The sequence below is a fragment of the Dromiciops gliroides genome, chromosome 4 (genome assembly GCF_019393635.1).
Source record: "Dromiciops gliroides isolate mDroGli1 chromosome 4, mDroGli1.pri, whole genome shotgun sequence".
NCBI classification, from domain to species: Eukaryota; Metazoa; Chordata; class Mammalia; order Microbiotheria; family Microbiotheriidae; genus Dromiciops; species Dromiciops gliroides.
In genome coordinates this window covers 117,330,464-117,346,261 of record NC_057864.1, presented here as the reverse complement: position 1 = coordinate 117,346,261, position 15,798 = coordinate 117,330,464, and the positions used below count along the sequence as shown (strand labels likewise).

The following is a 15,798-nucleotide window of genomic DNA, read 5'->3' as shown; positions in this document are numbered from 1 at the left end:
GTAAGTGTTAGAAGTGGCATTTGAACTGGTCTTCCTGATTCTGAAATGAGTTATGTATTCATTCCCTCACAGTAGCTCTCCAGAAACCAGATTACAAAGCCTTAAAGACTGATTCAATATTGGGGAAGTAGAGGTAGTGCATGTTGGCTATGCTTTTGAAAAGTTTGGTATCAAAAGAAGAGAAGAGAAATTAATAGCCTTGGTGAGTAAAAGGGTTGAGGGAAAGGTTTTTTTTTTTCCTTTTAAGATATTGAAGACCTGAGCATATTTCTTAGAGAACTGAACAAATCACAATAAAGGAAAACAAAGCATTATGCAGAGATATTGTTAGTAACAAAACCCATGAAATAATTATGAGGCATAACATAAGTAACTGCTTGAGAGTGTGGCGTGGTATGTATGCTAAGCTGGGTGTGACCAAATGACTCAACATAGTTATTGTTCTTACTAAAATAGGAAGAAGGAAGATATTTTGGGAATAAGGGAGGATAGGTTAAGAGCATAAATACATGTATAAAGTGTTTGGAGTGATGCTCTGGTGGGGAAGGATAATAGAAACAGCAAGAGCTGAATGAAAGTATTACCAGGCAGCAATGAATTTGAGGTTAGAGAAAATGAATGGACTCAATATAGTTTGGTGGCTTTCTTCAACATTCTTTGACAGCAGAGAGTGAATATAGAGAGAGCAGATGTTGGGAGTTACAGGTAGCAGTAGAGGATTACCAAGGTAGGCATTGAAGAAGGTCAGGGGGCAGTGAGTTTTACATTGAATCAGGGCTCATTAAAATAGTTAACCATGGGTTTCAAAATTGCTAAAGAGACAATTAAGACCAGAAAGGGATTGTCTGATTGGAGAATGGGGAAGATAATAGAGGAATAAAAATGCAAAAGACAGGATCAGGAAAAATGGATGAGGGAAAAGTAAGGCAAAGAGATGAATTTCAGAAGGTGTTGGAGGTTGCTATCAGTCATTTTACACCTTAAAATAAATTGCTTTACCAGGCTTCTTTCCTCTGACATTTTGCTAAAAGAGGGATGTTAAGGAAATGGAGGAATGATTTGGTGAATAAATGTCACCCATGTGAAATGCTGAAGTTGGCTGGATGATGGCACCCCAGAGATGGTACCAGAAAGAATAGGGGGAGATCAAATGTTAAGAAACTTTGCCTAAAGTCATAGTTTTGCACCAGTTCGTTAGTATGTTAAGATGTTAAATATGAAAGGTGCCCTAGAGATTGTCTAGTCCAATCTTCATATTTTCCAAAGAAACTAAGTCTCAGAGTTTTTTTTCCTATAGCACACAGCTAGTGACAGATACTAAATTAGAGTAGGACCCCAGGCCTCCTAGGAGTTCAATTCAGTATACCACACTACTGCCCAACAACTTGTATATTTGTTTAAAAGTTCCATATTTGAACTCCTATACCCTCATGGTTAGCTAGGCAGTGCAGTGGATAGAGTGCCAGCCCTGGAGTTAGGCAGACCTGAGTTCAACTCAGACCTTAGAGATTTACTAGCTGTGTGACCCTGGGCAAGTCACTTAACCCTGTTTACCTCAGTTTCCTCATCTATAAAATGAGCTAGAGAAGGAAATGTCAAACCAGTCTAGTATCTTTGCCAAGAAAACACTAAATGGGGTCACAAAAAGTCAGACATGGATGAAGCAGCTGAACAACAACAATCCTCTCATGATAAGAATAAGCTTACATTTATGTAGAATTTTATGGTTACAAATTCCTTGATATAAATTACTGTATGACATTTTTTAAGCCTGTGCAGTAGATTCTGATAGATATGTTTTTAATGTTATCCTCATTTTGTCAATTAGTATATAGATTTAGGCTGAGTGACTTGCTCACATATTTTTTTCACATATTTAGCAGTAGAGTAAGGCCTTAAAACTAAATTTTTGGATGACAAATCCATCTAGTTGCCATAGTGGCAGAAGTAATGGGAAGACTCACCCACAAGCTGGCTAAAAGAGTGACCTTATTTTTGCTTTTCACCCAACTTATTACCCCAAAATGTGACTCCTTAAATAATGATATTTTCCACTAAAAGAAGTGCACTGTTAGGATTATTTTTAAAGGAATAATAACAGCATATCAATATTTTAAGAAGAGATGTTGAGGTAGAATTAATTGGACTTGGTGATTTGTTGGGTAAAGGGGGCTGAGTGAAGAGTCAATGCTTATACCTAGGTTGTAAAACTAGGTGACTAGAAGAATTGTGGTGCCCTTATCTTGAATGAGATTTAACTCATACCTTATCATGAGTCTTAGCCTAAACATCAATATGCTACAATTTCTGATCAATGCAGAAAATTATGTATTTTTTAAAAATAGCCAAATGTAAATGTAAATGGGTATATTTGATTAGCTTACTAATTATTTATTTTTGTTAGTTCATATTCACTTAGCTGTAATGTTTACAGACATTTCTTTGTATATCTGTACTCTGTATAATACTGTAAATATTAATGGGTGCAGTAGGGCATTCTCAATTTAGAGCCATCTAACAAATAAGGTGGAAACACATCAACCTCATAATTTTTCCTTATTAGCCATCCTACTCCCTGGTCAGCAAGTATACAGGTAGGAAAATGGGTGGAAGAAGTGGATATCCCCCTCATTCTCTGTTGAATATTTGTGAGCACATTTGCTTACTGTACATACATAAAGCTTTCCTTTTTATATTATAGGCACCTTGACAGGCTTGCTACCCTTCAAAAACTATGCAGTAACCCTAACTGCCTGTACTTTGGCTGGTTGTACTGAGAGCACACATGCATTGAACATCTCCACTCCACAAGAAGGTAAAGTAATTTCAAAGGTCTTGACTTCCACATTTCAGTCATGAATAATAAAATAGGAGAAGAGCTAAATGCTGCAAAGCCATTTGCTGGAAAACCCCAACCTAATTTGATGACAAAGTGCATTGCCAGACCATAATTGCTCCATTTTTTTGGGGGGTGCGAAAATGAATCAAACTCCATACCCTTTAATGACATGCATCTTTAATAGCTGTAATGCAGATTAATGGGCTTTTTAATTGCTGTTACATTGTTCATGCAAGAGCCTTGTCATTAATATGAAGCATCTGAAAGATTAATGAAAGCTTCCTCATTTTACTATGGCTCAGAAGTAAATCTAGAGACAGTCTGACTAAAGAGAATTGATTGTATGGTACAGTATGAAATTGAGAATCAAACGGTTGATTTCCATGGTCTCTTTTAACTGCTAAACACCAGCACAGGCAACAATTATTTCAGTATGATGGAACCTCCAAATGCCAATTGAGCCATTTATTAGTCACTGCTCAGGTTCCTTCGTCTTTTCTTAAGTCTCACTTTTGTTGTACTTGGAACTTACAAATTGTAGGCATAAATTAAGGTTTTGAAAAGCTTACATTAAGTAGGCAGCAAAAAAAAGAGAAAGCATTTTACAACTTGGTAGTTAAAGCTTTGCTCAACCACCAGCATGCATTGTTTCAAGAAGGAAAGGCTCTCAAATGATTTGAAGCATTGTTATGTAATATCTCCCTCTTAAGAATGAAAATTGTTGATTTCTTGGACTGTCTGTGTATAAAATTGTTTAGGAGACTTCAAAGCCTTAGGAAGAAAAGAATTCTGCAAATGAGATGACATATGTAAAATGCTTTAAACACTATAAAAATGCTAACTATCATTATGCAGAGCTTCTGATTATAGAGAAAACATCCAACTCTCTAAGGCATAGAGGAAGCTAAGGCATACAAGGGTCCAGTTGAGGAAACTAATTTAAATGGTGGAATTTTCTGTTATGCTCTTGTGGCTTTGTACCTTGACTCAAGTGACTTTCTTTTAACTGGATTCTCTGTTACCAGCACTTCCCCTTTTCAATAAAGATATCAATTCTTTCAGGGTTGTCTTTTTCACAAATCCTTTTGGTCATGCAAGTATCCTATTTAAAGTCCTGTGGTATCATCTTATTGCCCTCACCCTCTCTTACAAAGTCTACCACCAGTCCACTTGGTGCAATATTATTTCTCCCTTTAGTTCTCATTAAGAAACTACTTCCTGTCCTTCCAAGGAGTTAGCTCAATAACCTTCACTACTACTTCTCATTTTCCCCTCTGTCATATTCTGAGTCCCTGACTCTTAAGAATTTGCTCCTCCTCAGTCACAATTCAAACACCTCCTTTAAATCCTATCTCTTCCATAAAGTCCTCCCCATTGACTGAATGAGAGATGATTTATTTTATTTGAACAGGTAATTCCTATAACTCCATTTTTACTTACTACTAAAAAAAATACACTGCTACTTTCTTTGCTTATACATAATGTAAATTGTGTACATCATTATTTATTTTATATTTACATTTGTCCAATATGGCTTGTGGTTGTCTGTAAGACTGTCCTTTGTTAATAATTTATATCAGTATTTTCTTAGATTATAAGTTACTAGAGGGAAGGAATTGGGCCTATTTACCTTGCTTTAATGAGATAACAGGCACAGATTACTCTTTAATGAATGCTTTGTGTAAGTCACAATGTGCCCATCTACTGAATCAGGGAAAGCACTCACTACCTATCTATCCCCACTAAGCATGCTCATCAGTTCAGGAAAGCTATTAGTATTTTTACTAAAACAGTTACTGACAGGCTGACCAATAATCAGGAACATTTCCATGAAGGCAGTGTCAGGTTTTTTCAATGATTAATAGGTTTGGGTCTGTAAATATTGAATCTGCAAACCTAAAATCAAGTAATACTCTATAAATCTATTTTTCTAGCACCAGAAGAGGTTCAGCCACCAGTAGCCAAGTCTCTGCCCAACACTTTGATACTATTTTGGAGCCTTCCCAAAAAGACAAATGGTATTATAACACAGTACTCATTATATATGGATGACATGTTAATCTACACTGGACATAGAGAAAACTGCACTGTCACTGGTAAGTTGACATTTTTTCCCTTTGTGGTTGTTGGTATATTTGTAATGGACCTTCTCTTACTAGGATACTTTTTGTCTCTTGATGAATTAATCCAAGTGCTATCATATTTATGGTAATATTCTAATAATAATAATAAATAATCTGCTAGCATTTAAATGGCACTTTAAGGTTTCAAAATGCTTTAAAAATATTATTTAATTTTATCCTCAAGACACCTCTCAACTTGATGTTATTATTATCATCTTTTTATAGATCAGAAAACTGAAGTATAGCAAGGTTAAGTAGTGACTTGCCCAGGGTCACACAGTAAATGTCTGAAAGATGAATTTAAACATAGGATTTCCTGACCACAAAATCAGAGTTCAAATCTAAATTTAAGTTGCATTAAACTGATATTAATCACTCCATGCAAAGCAGTGTTCTAGACTAAAGCAAAGTTATATTCTTACAGGGTTTATAGTCTACAAAGTCTTAATTTATTATAGTGTGATAAACTGTATTAAGCATATATGTGGTAATGGTTCTCTGCTACCCCCAGGATTTCTCCTTTATGTTTCCTCCTTGCTTCTTCCTATCCACAAACCATCCTACTGTGTCTCATCATATGCCGTCCCTGCCCTCATTCTTCTAGGTTTAAACTTGGAAATATGCTGAAAACAAAGAACCCAAAACTTTATGAGTCAATAACCTTATAGCTTCAAAAGTAAAAATGGGCCTCACTTAGAGCAACAAAATTCCAGTTCTACTCAAATAACCAATGTGGGATAGTGACTTTTCAGGCCAGTTGAACATAGTAAAAAGTACAGAAAAGAAACGTAATACCCATTATATGGCATAAAAACAGTGCGAACCCCAATAGCTAAAAAGAAACTAAAGTAAAATGATGCCAACTAATTTTAAAATATATAATGTATAATATTTCTTTATTATATAATGATATCTTTATATATGTAGATACTTTATATTTTAAGGGACTTTCAAATAGCTTATAGGCTATATTTGTACACAATGTAGAAAGGGTGCTGACTTTTAAGTTAGGAAGAAGAGTCTTTACTCATTAGATAAATACCCTTTAGCGAACATTGAATTCCACTTTAGATGCTTATTAGTTGTTTGATCTTGGGTCAGAACCTCTGAGATTCTATATATTCATATATACAATGGGGGTATTAATATTTTGTACTTCTTACCCCTCAGAATTGTGGAAGGTGCTTTGTGAATCTAAAAATACTCATTTGGTTCTCATAGAATGTTGTGAGGTATAGAGAGGATGTACATTGTTAATCCAATTTTACTGAGGAGAAAATTGTGACACAGCAAGGTTAACTGACTGGGACAAGATCTCACAATTTGGTTATTGTCAGACCTAGAACTGGGACCAGAACCCAGATTCCTTGACTCCAATTTCAAAGTTTTCTCTTCCCTATATCATGCAGCATGTTCTAATACTCCAATGGCTCTGTGATCTGATTTGTGAAAATAAGCCTTGCAATGATACAGATCACAATACAGTTATGCCTGCCCATTTCATGTTCTACAATAAACTCACTAAAGGGCATTCATCTATTGACAATACATAAATATGATTAAAGCATGTAGTTGTCCACAGAAAAAGGAAGCATGGTATACTGAATAGAATGCTGGACTTGATATCAGGAAGATATGATTTTAATCCCCAACTCAGATACTTATTGGTAGTATGACCTTGGTCAATTATCTAGGCTCTATAAGACTTAGTTTCCTTACCTGTAAAATTGTAATGCTAATAGCACCTAACCCTCAGGGCTATTGTGAGGATCAATAGAGAAAATGCCTATAAAGCCCTTTGTAAATTTTCAGGTTCTTTATAAATATCAGCTATTTTATTATGCTAGCACAGTGCTTGTAAATAGTAAGTGCTTAATAAGTGCATGTTCACTCATTCATTTATTCAGTCCGCTTTGTGATGCTACCATCTTTTTTTCAGTCATTTATTTTCCTCACAAGATTTTTAATAAAACTTTTCCTGTACACCTCATGCATAAGGTGTTACAGCCTATTCTTGTTTACCATATGTCTCTCCATTGCCCTTTGGGTAATCTTCAACTTCATAGGACCTCCCAGTTAGTTATAATAATTTGTCTTTTAATATGATATGCAAATACCTATATGTGTTTGTGTGCTTGCCGGATTGATAAATGTAATATTAGTTCAAGGAAACATAGATATGTAGAACCTATTACCTGGAAGAGACCTTAGAGATGATGTAGTCCAAGTCTCTAAAACTTCTTAAACATTTTTGAAACCCTCAGAATGTATTTTCAATAAGAATCACCTACATCATATTTGGATTATTTGAAATTCTTAATGAGTGTGGGCCAATTGTTTTACTATATCTAATAAAGCTCAGAAAATAAAACTGTCTAAAATTAATTGTATAAACCTGTCACTAGCCTCTCTTCTATAAAGAATTGAATTCTAGAACTATGTAGAATTATATCCATATCCATCATAATGGGTGGAATAGAAATAAAAATAATTCATAGCTTCCTTAGGAGTAAAGCATTTTCAGTGGGATCCCAGAACTCACCATGACATCCCCTTTCTTTGTGTTTTCCCATATCCGAGCCTGGAATGTAATCTTTATTCCTTTCCACTTCTTAGATTCCATAAATTTTTTTTCAAGACTCAGCTCAGGTGTCACCTCCTATATAAAATCTTAAACAATCCATAATCCTCTTCCCAACCCCTGTTTGTTAGTCCTCTATCCTTCCTCAAATGACCTTGCATTAACTTATTTGTGTACCTATTTTATACCCTCAGTAAACTGAAAAATCCTTAAGTGTAGTGATTTTGTTTTTCTGTCTTTGTATCCCCACCACTTGGTGCAGTTACTATCTTAATATTTATAGTATTGAACTGAGTCACTCAACTGTCCTCTGGATTTTTGATAATTTAGATTCTTCATATAGGTTAGGCTTTTATGTCAAAGATTTGCTTATTTCCATTTCTCCAACACTAGGTTGAAAATACCCAACAAGGCTTCGGTGCCTTACGACCTTATGCAGAGTTCTCCCTTTTATAGATAAGAAGAATCACAATAAGTTTATGGCTATAATTCATTCACTGATTTTATCTTCCATCCTCTCACTCCCAAAAGACATCCCACAAAATGCCACCAACTTCCAAAATTTCTTCAGCTGGGAATATGCTTGATGTGCTTTCTTCTGTAAGCAAAAGTAGGCCCTGTTTTCTTCAATAAATTTGGCACTAAATATGGGTGCTGCTAAGAAACTACCTTTCGCAATGCTGATAATGCTGAAGGGAAGGAGGTAATTCATATGTTATAGAAATCTTACAAGTTAAAAACAGACAAGTTTCCTCATTTTATCTGACCAGTTATTCCAACCATTATGAAACACACAGGTCAGACAAATGATTGAAAGGACTCTTCTCTACCATTTTCCTGATAGAAGTCATTACCTACTTCGGCCTAGTGACCAAACTGGCTGTTTACAGAGATCATCAAATTACAATTCAAATTGACCTTGATGAGTTTGATAAATGTTCCATTTTGAAATATAATAAAGTCCAATAGGGACCAGTACAAAGTGGTATAATTATAGAGGACAAATTAGATCTAAGCAAAACGGAAGATATATATTACAAAGCAATATGACATTGAGAGATATGAAAAACAAAGTAGAATAAACATTGCATAGGAGTTTGGCATGCAACTTTTTAGTGAAAAGGTTAATGCTAGCAGAATGAGAAATGTAAAGACTGTGACATGATCCTTCTACTCAGATTAACACTAGTCAGGCCCTACACTAGTATCATAGCTAATTGGGAGTTGTTAATTTTATGAAGGATTTATGAAACCTGAATTAGATTTAGGGATCATTAAAAATTATCAATGACTGAAAAATAAGACCTGTGAAATAGAATTATTTAGCCAGTAGAAACAGAGACTGAAATATATTTTAGTATATAATAACAATGAATATCAGTTAGATAGTAGTTTATTGCATGAATTTAGATATATGTTTTATGTAATGTAAAAGCAATCACAAATTGGAGAACCCCCCACAGAACAGAGGCAATAGAGGGCAATTGTTTTAACAGAGACTAGAGTAGAAAAAGAATAGATTAGACAGTGAATTTTAAACTTAAGGATAGAGCCTTTAAGGAATAGTCTTTAGATTAAAGGGAAATGATACTAGGGAGAGAAAGGAAGGGATTATTTAGAGTTTGAAACATGGGTGAACTTACTGTGTGAAATTAATTATACTTATCTGTTGCTTCAAGGGACAGAAACAGGGACAAGTTAGTGTAAAGAAAAGGGATACAGAGTTTGGATTAATATAAGGAAAACCATTTAAATGGTTAGGGCTGTCTTACAATAAACGAATCGGCTTGCCTGTGTAAGCAGTATGGGCCTCATTTCTGGAAATACCAATCAATGGACAATTGACCAGCTCGTAGGGATGTTGTTGAAACAATCTTACTATTGGGTGGGATAGGCCCGGACTCTAAAATTTTGTGATTAAATGTCTATGTTAGATCTTGACTGTATATATATATATATACATACATACATACAAATGTATACATATATATACACACATGCACGTATCTTACCTAATCTATATATACAGATAAGTATATAGATGGTGTATTTCACCAACATGTTTATTCTGGTAACATTTAGCCATGCATTTGCACTGACATGTTCTTTAATTCAATGGGCAAAGGCTGCTATAAGAAGGAGAATATGTGTGTGTGTGGGGGGGGGCATTCTAGGTTTTAGGAATACAATCTCTGATAGGAGGGATCTCTTCCATTTTCCCCCTGGGGTTGAGAGCCCTAAGGAGTGAACCTGACATCTGTCAGTGTAGAATCCACCTGGGGAATGGTATCTTCCTGGGTTTCATCACAGTGTTCATTTGAAGTTGATGCTGCTGATAGTGATTGCTTATCTAGCTGTATGTGTGTGGATGTCACTGAAAAGGTTAGGGAGGGTTTTCTTGTTCTTTACCCTCTATGCACATGTAAAGTTGCCCTCTGGCTTGTAGGTGGAACACTTAGATATGAAGTCTGGGACCATTTGCAACAAGACACTCAGTGATCTCAAAAAATGCATTACTTTGGCACTAAGTTATCTTTTCCTTAAGATATTAAAAATGAAACTAGACAATTGGATATTTTCACCACCCTCCACCCCATTAAAAATAAAAAAAAACACAACAGGGTGGAAAATAAGCTCGAGGCATCTTTTAGACTTAAATTTCTGATTTTACCCTATTACTTTTGGATAGAATTTGTCAAACCATGTTGAAAACTTTATTTGCTTTCCATAGGAGAAAACTCTTCTTAAGTTGGCATAATTTTCCCCTTAAAGATTAGAGTCCAAAGTAAGTCCTTTTTCCTCTTCTACTCCTTTAGTGTTACCTCCTGTTATACATTGAACTGAAGTACTGTGTTTCCTTTACAAGAAGCAGATTGATTTTGCTGCCATAGAGTATACAGGTAAAAAGTGAAAGCATTTCTAGTCAGAATCTACTTAGCATCACGGTGGTATGGATTTTTTCCTCCTCTTAAATATAAAGCATTAAAACTCAAAGGCATTTCTGCACCTTGAGTTAGTACAAAATATATTTAAAAATGCATACAGTTCAAATTTTTTGCCTTGCATAGGCCATAAGCTAGTAGTATGGTGGGTCAGTTCTGACACTGAAAAATGAATCCAGTTAGAGAACCTCCCGAAGGCTGTTGATGTTTGCTATAATAAATAGCGCACACTTTAAGTCAAACTTTTTCATTCTGTATTCAAAGGTAATGGATTTTTCGTAACCATAGTAACCTTGGTATATTTCTGGATAAATACATGAGGTATATACATTCTAGTTTTATTTTTGAATATAAACTACCACATTATGTATTACTAATAATATGAAAAATAGGATGTAGGTTAGTATAATGACAGCTTAAACGAGTATGCATTTTTCTTCTGCAAAAAATAAATATTTATCAAAAGTATAGGTTCAATTAATTTTTCCCCAGTTTTGTAGTATTCTTGTAGTGCCATTTATCTTTTTTGCAAGATCTCCATTAATCTCTTATTTCTGTCCCATAACAAGATTTTTAAGAATTTTGAGGTAAAAACAATTGTGTTTCAAAGCTTATTATTAAAAACCATTATCAAAAGATTGAAAGACCTATATTGGGATCACTAGGAGAGGTTTCTGTGCACCATTTGACAAGGTATCTGTACACTGGTAGAAAGAAAAAAAAACTATTTAAGAAAATGTTCAGCGTGCCAGGGTTGTCGCAAAGTTCAGGTCAGATGGCATCCTGATTGATGATGACTATCCAAACTGTAGCCAACCTGAGCATTCTCATTTCAAATGAGCACCTGGAATTCTTTACGAAGTTTGTGGTAATGCTTCAAAAAACCAGCCAAACTTTCATATACTTAGGGATAGTGAAATCCTTTTGAGCTACAAAGCTAGACTAAGATTGGAGAAGGGATCATTGCCTGTAATCCCAAGAACACCACTTCTGCACTTGAACTTTTTTCTATCCTCTTCTGAAATTAATCAAATTATGATTGTCCAAGGATGAATTATCCAGAGCAAAATAGTACCTACCCTTTCATGCCATTGTTCAAGGAAGTAAAGTGCTAAGAGATAGCTAGCAAGGAGATGGAAATGTACGAGACAAGAACAAATGTGCATGTGTTTTTCAAAGTCAGATATTAATAACTTTAAATGATTTTTTATTATTACTGGTTTCTAAATTCCTTTGGCATGAGTAATCAGGAAAAGAATAAAAAACACACTCAACTTTTTAATGCCTTGTTATAATCTATAAAACCATCACTATGTCATATTCATTCTCTGATTGACCTATTAGTGAATTATCATGAAGTGATTTAATTTATTTTTCTATTTATATATGTCCCTCTTGATCTTGCAATTAAGATAATGACTTTTGCTCTATCCATTACATTTAACATTTTTGGTTATTTAGAGCAAGGCAGTCCATATTATCTCTCAGACAATTTTACTTTAAATAATCTATCTAAGGAATTTTGACATTTGTGAACTATAGTATTACAAGGTAAATTTTATTCCTGGGGATTTTGCCAAATTGTGGTCTTTTTGTTTGTTTGTGTGAAATGATTTTCTGTTGCTATGATACAATTTCACTCATACAACACACATTTTCCACTTGTTTTGCTTCATTTTGCATATTTGAAAGACATAACAATATATGCAAATACTACCACTCTTAGGAATTATAATAGCCCTAAAGTCTGTTAACACTTATTTTCTAATCTGTAAATTGAAGCATTAATGCACCATAGAGTTTTCAAGATTCCACATAAGGTGACCTCATTCAGTAAGTCACTATGTCTCTAATTACAACTAGCATTATTACTTTGTGTGCCCTTTGTACAATTTATAATGTATAACATTACATTTTGCAAAGTCTAAGAAACCGTAGGGTTAAAAACAGAAAAAAGTATAATCTGTGGAAAGAAGTTTTAGAGGCAGTTACTAAATTCCTAACCTTGTGAACAAATAAGCTAGAATAGTTATTCAAAGTGTAGCTAAGTATCAGGTTCCTGGGTTAATGCGTATTGAATGTGTGTGCTTCTTTCTTTTTTTTTTCCTCCTCCAAGAGCCATTTTTATTCAGTAATGGAGGGTCAAGTGAAATAAAATTGTCTCTCATAACTGCTTTAATGCCAATTGTACATTAGGGATTGTCATTCATAGGATCAGTGATTCAGAGTTGGAAAGGACCTTGGAGGTCATGTGGTCCAACCCCCTCATTTTGCAAATGAGAAAGCTGAAGCTCAGAGGGCCTGTGACCTGCCCTAGGTCACAGGTGGTAAATTGGGAGAGTCTGGTTTCAAACCCAAGTCTTCTAACTAAAACTTGAGTTTCCTTTTATTAACTTTAATTAAATTTTCTATTTTAGTAAAGAAACTTTTAATACAAATTTAAATTTTATTAACTTTAATTAAAAATTAAGATGATATTCCTATATAAACTTGGAGTGGCTTCTGTAAGTTCTAACAGACCTTAAAGAAGTTAAGTGCATTATCATTTAGGTTATAAAATTATTTACTCCCAAAGAATCACAAAGACCCATCAGTTTTATTTTATGTATTTTATTCTTATTTTGGAGAAAAGGACTCAGCATGTATCTAAAGGGATTTGAGAAAGGTAGAGCAACAACAGGTACAGGAGTAAGAATACTAAATTTGGGTATCAAACTGTGATCAAACCTTGTGTAACTTTGGGCAAGTCATGTATGTCTGCTATGTCAATTTGCTTAATTAGAAAATTAATAGTTTGACCTAAATAACCTCAGAAGGTCATTCTAAACTCTAAATTATACCCATTAAAAATACAGAACTTCAATTTTTTTTTTTTGGTTTTTGTTGGGCAATGGGGGTTAAGTGACTTGCCCAGGGTCACACAGCTAGTAAGTGTCAAGTGCCTGAGGCCGGATTTGAACTCAGGTCCTCCTGAATCCAGGGCCGGTGCTTTATCCACTGTGCCACCTAGCTGCCCCTAGAACTTCAATTTTGAAAGGGATAGTCATTGATCAGAGAATAGGAGAGTAGGGGCATAGAGAGACAAAAAATAGTAGATTATTACATTTTAAAATTCTATAAAGCAGGAAGAGAAATCATTCGAAGTCTCTTCTGCTCGCATCATTTTGTCTAGGTTATCCAAATATCTCCCAGGGTAGCTTAGATAGCATTAAGAGTTAAATATTAGTAACTGTTGTCTGGGATCAAATTAATAGAGAAGTATTTGAGAGATTTTTCCTACTTTCCTGAAAAATATCTATTTGACATTTGTAGTAATATGTCCCAATGTCCATAGTCAAAATTAAATGTATATGTTGATTTAGATTTGGGGCTGAAGGCTTTAAATCTCTGAGGTATCTTGGTCCATATTACCTAAGTAATATGGTTGCTTTTATTTCTCTTGAAAATGTATAGTTTAGTCCTCTCAATCCGATATTCTCTTAGTCCCATTTACTCACTACATCCAGTTCCATCTCTGTGCCTTTATATACACTGTTTCTACTAGCTGGAACATTCCTCTTCTCCCTACCTCATCTAAATCAATAGCAGTTCAATAAAAACCTATTAATAGCCCACTGTGCTCAGTGCCAGACACTGGACTAGACTGGCCATATTTGAAAGCCTGCATCAAGTCCCACCTACTCTATAAAAGTTTGACTATTTTGGCCCACACCGAATTCCCACAGGATTTTTATACCACACATCATTACTTTGTTAGACTCATTGAATGTCAGAGTTGGAAGAGACTGCAGAGGCCATCTAATCTTAGACCATGTTCCTTGATGCAGACACCTGGACAACTGCATCAGTGGGAAATTCAGCCATACCTTCTACTTCACCAGGTGACCAGCAGGTGAAGTGGTTAGAGCACTGGGCCTGGAGTTAGGAAGACTTGACTCCAAATACTGCCTTGGACATTAGCATAATGAAAAGAACACTTATTCTTAAATCAAAAACTTGGGTTGTGGGTTCGAATCTTGACTCTACTATTTATTTTCTGTAGGTAACCTTGGGTAAATAGCAACCATTCTGGTTGTCAAGTGTGGTATAGCAGAAAGAGAGTTGGCCTGGGAGTCAGGGGGTCTTTGCTCATTATTTCCATTTAAAAACTCTTTACCACCTTTACTAAGCAACCTCTCCTCCAATGAGTTCACCGTATTTAAATTTATTTTACAATCTATATCACAGTAGCTGTTATATATTGACAACCAGCCCAGTCCACCATGGCATACTCTGTCCTTCCTCAATGAGTCCAGTGTCTAGGTCCTAGTTTGTCCTCCCCATATGCTGGCCTTTTAAAAAAACATTAATTATTAATAAGTATATCTAGTCTGAAAAAATTATATAATTGGATTATGAAAAATTATAACTATAAGAAAAATTATAAGTTTAGAAAAATATAATTGGGCCATACATCCCTTCGTGGTCGCCATTCAAATGTAAAAATATTTTACTGATTAGTTGGCCTAATTTGAGAGGACTAATCTGACTGGAGGACTAATCTGGGGACTTTTGATTAACTGGCTATTTGACTGCTATTAACTTAGTATGGGCCATTTAAAAAGTTCTACCACAGTGCTCCACTCCCAAAATTGATAAGCAAGAGATTAAGAAGCCTCTTAACTAAATAATCAAAGTGGAGTTTATTTATGAGATACTATTTAAACATAAAAATACAGGGAAATAAAATGCACAACCTGACTGCGTTCTCGCCTTTCCACCTGCTGCGCCTTGAACTTTTTTTTTCTCCTCCTCACTGAAAAGCCCCCCTGCTCCATATCAGCCTCCGTCCCTTCTTGATCTTAACTTTTTCTCCTTCCCCAGTCCTCTTAGTCCTTCTCCTTGTCCTTCAGCCTTCCCCTTACTGTCTAACTCCCAGGTGTGTGTGTGTGTATATATATATATATATATATATATATATATATATATATATATATCTTCCTTCTCTCTACTCAAATCTCAGGGCTTTTTGCGCCCCCATACACACCAAGCTAATCTGCCAGCCAGAGCTGCAGTTGGGGGGGGCATGCTTGAACCTCCTGTGAGTACCACACCCAGGGCTCCAGGGGCCCATGCCCCTGCTGTGTGCCTGGGACCTTGGCACAGGCTATGCCAGAGCCCAGCCTGGGCAAGCCTGGGATCTCTTGGATAGATCCTCTCAGGGTGGAAGGAGCTAGGGCTCCCTCCCCTAGCTGTCTGACCTGGCATCTTGTACAGCCCATGGGGCTTTTTGGCTCAGCTGAAGCGGAAGAAAAACCTGAGGGCCTAAGGCTT

At 35.5% G+C, this 15,798-nt stretch overlaps 1 protein-coding gene across 1 annotated transcript in view; it reads left to right on the top strand.

Moving 5' to 3' along the window:
• Nucleotides 1-15,798, top strand: part of USH2A (usherin) — a 1,082,898-nt gene that overhangs the window by 464,739 nt on the left and 602,361 nt on the right. The window contains exons 30-31 of the mRNA XM_044004202.1: nt 2,702-2,815; nt 4,774-4,935. Coding sequence (XP_043860137.1) covers nt 2,702-2,815; nt 4,774-4,935 — 276 coding nt within the window. The remainder of the gene's footprint in view (nt 1-2,701; nt 2,816-4,773; nt 4,936-15,798) is intronic.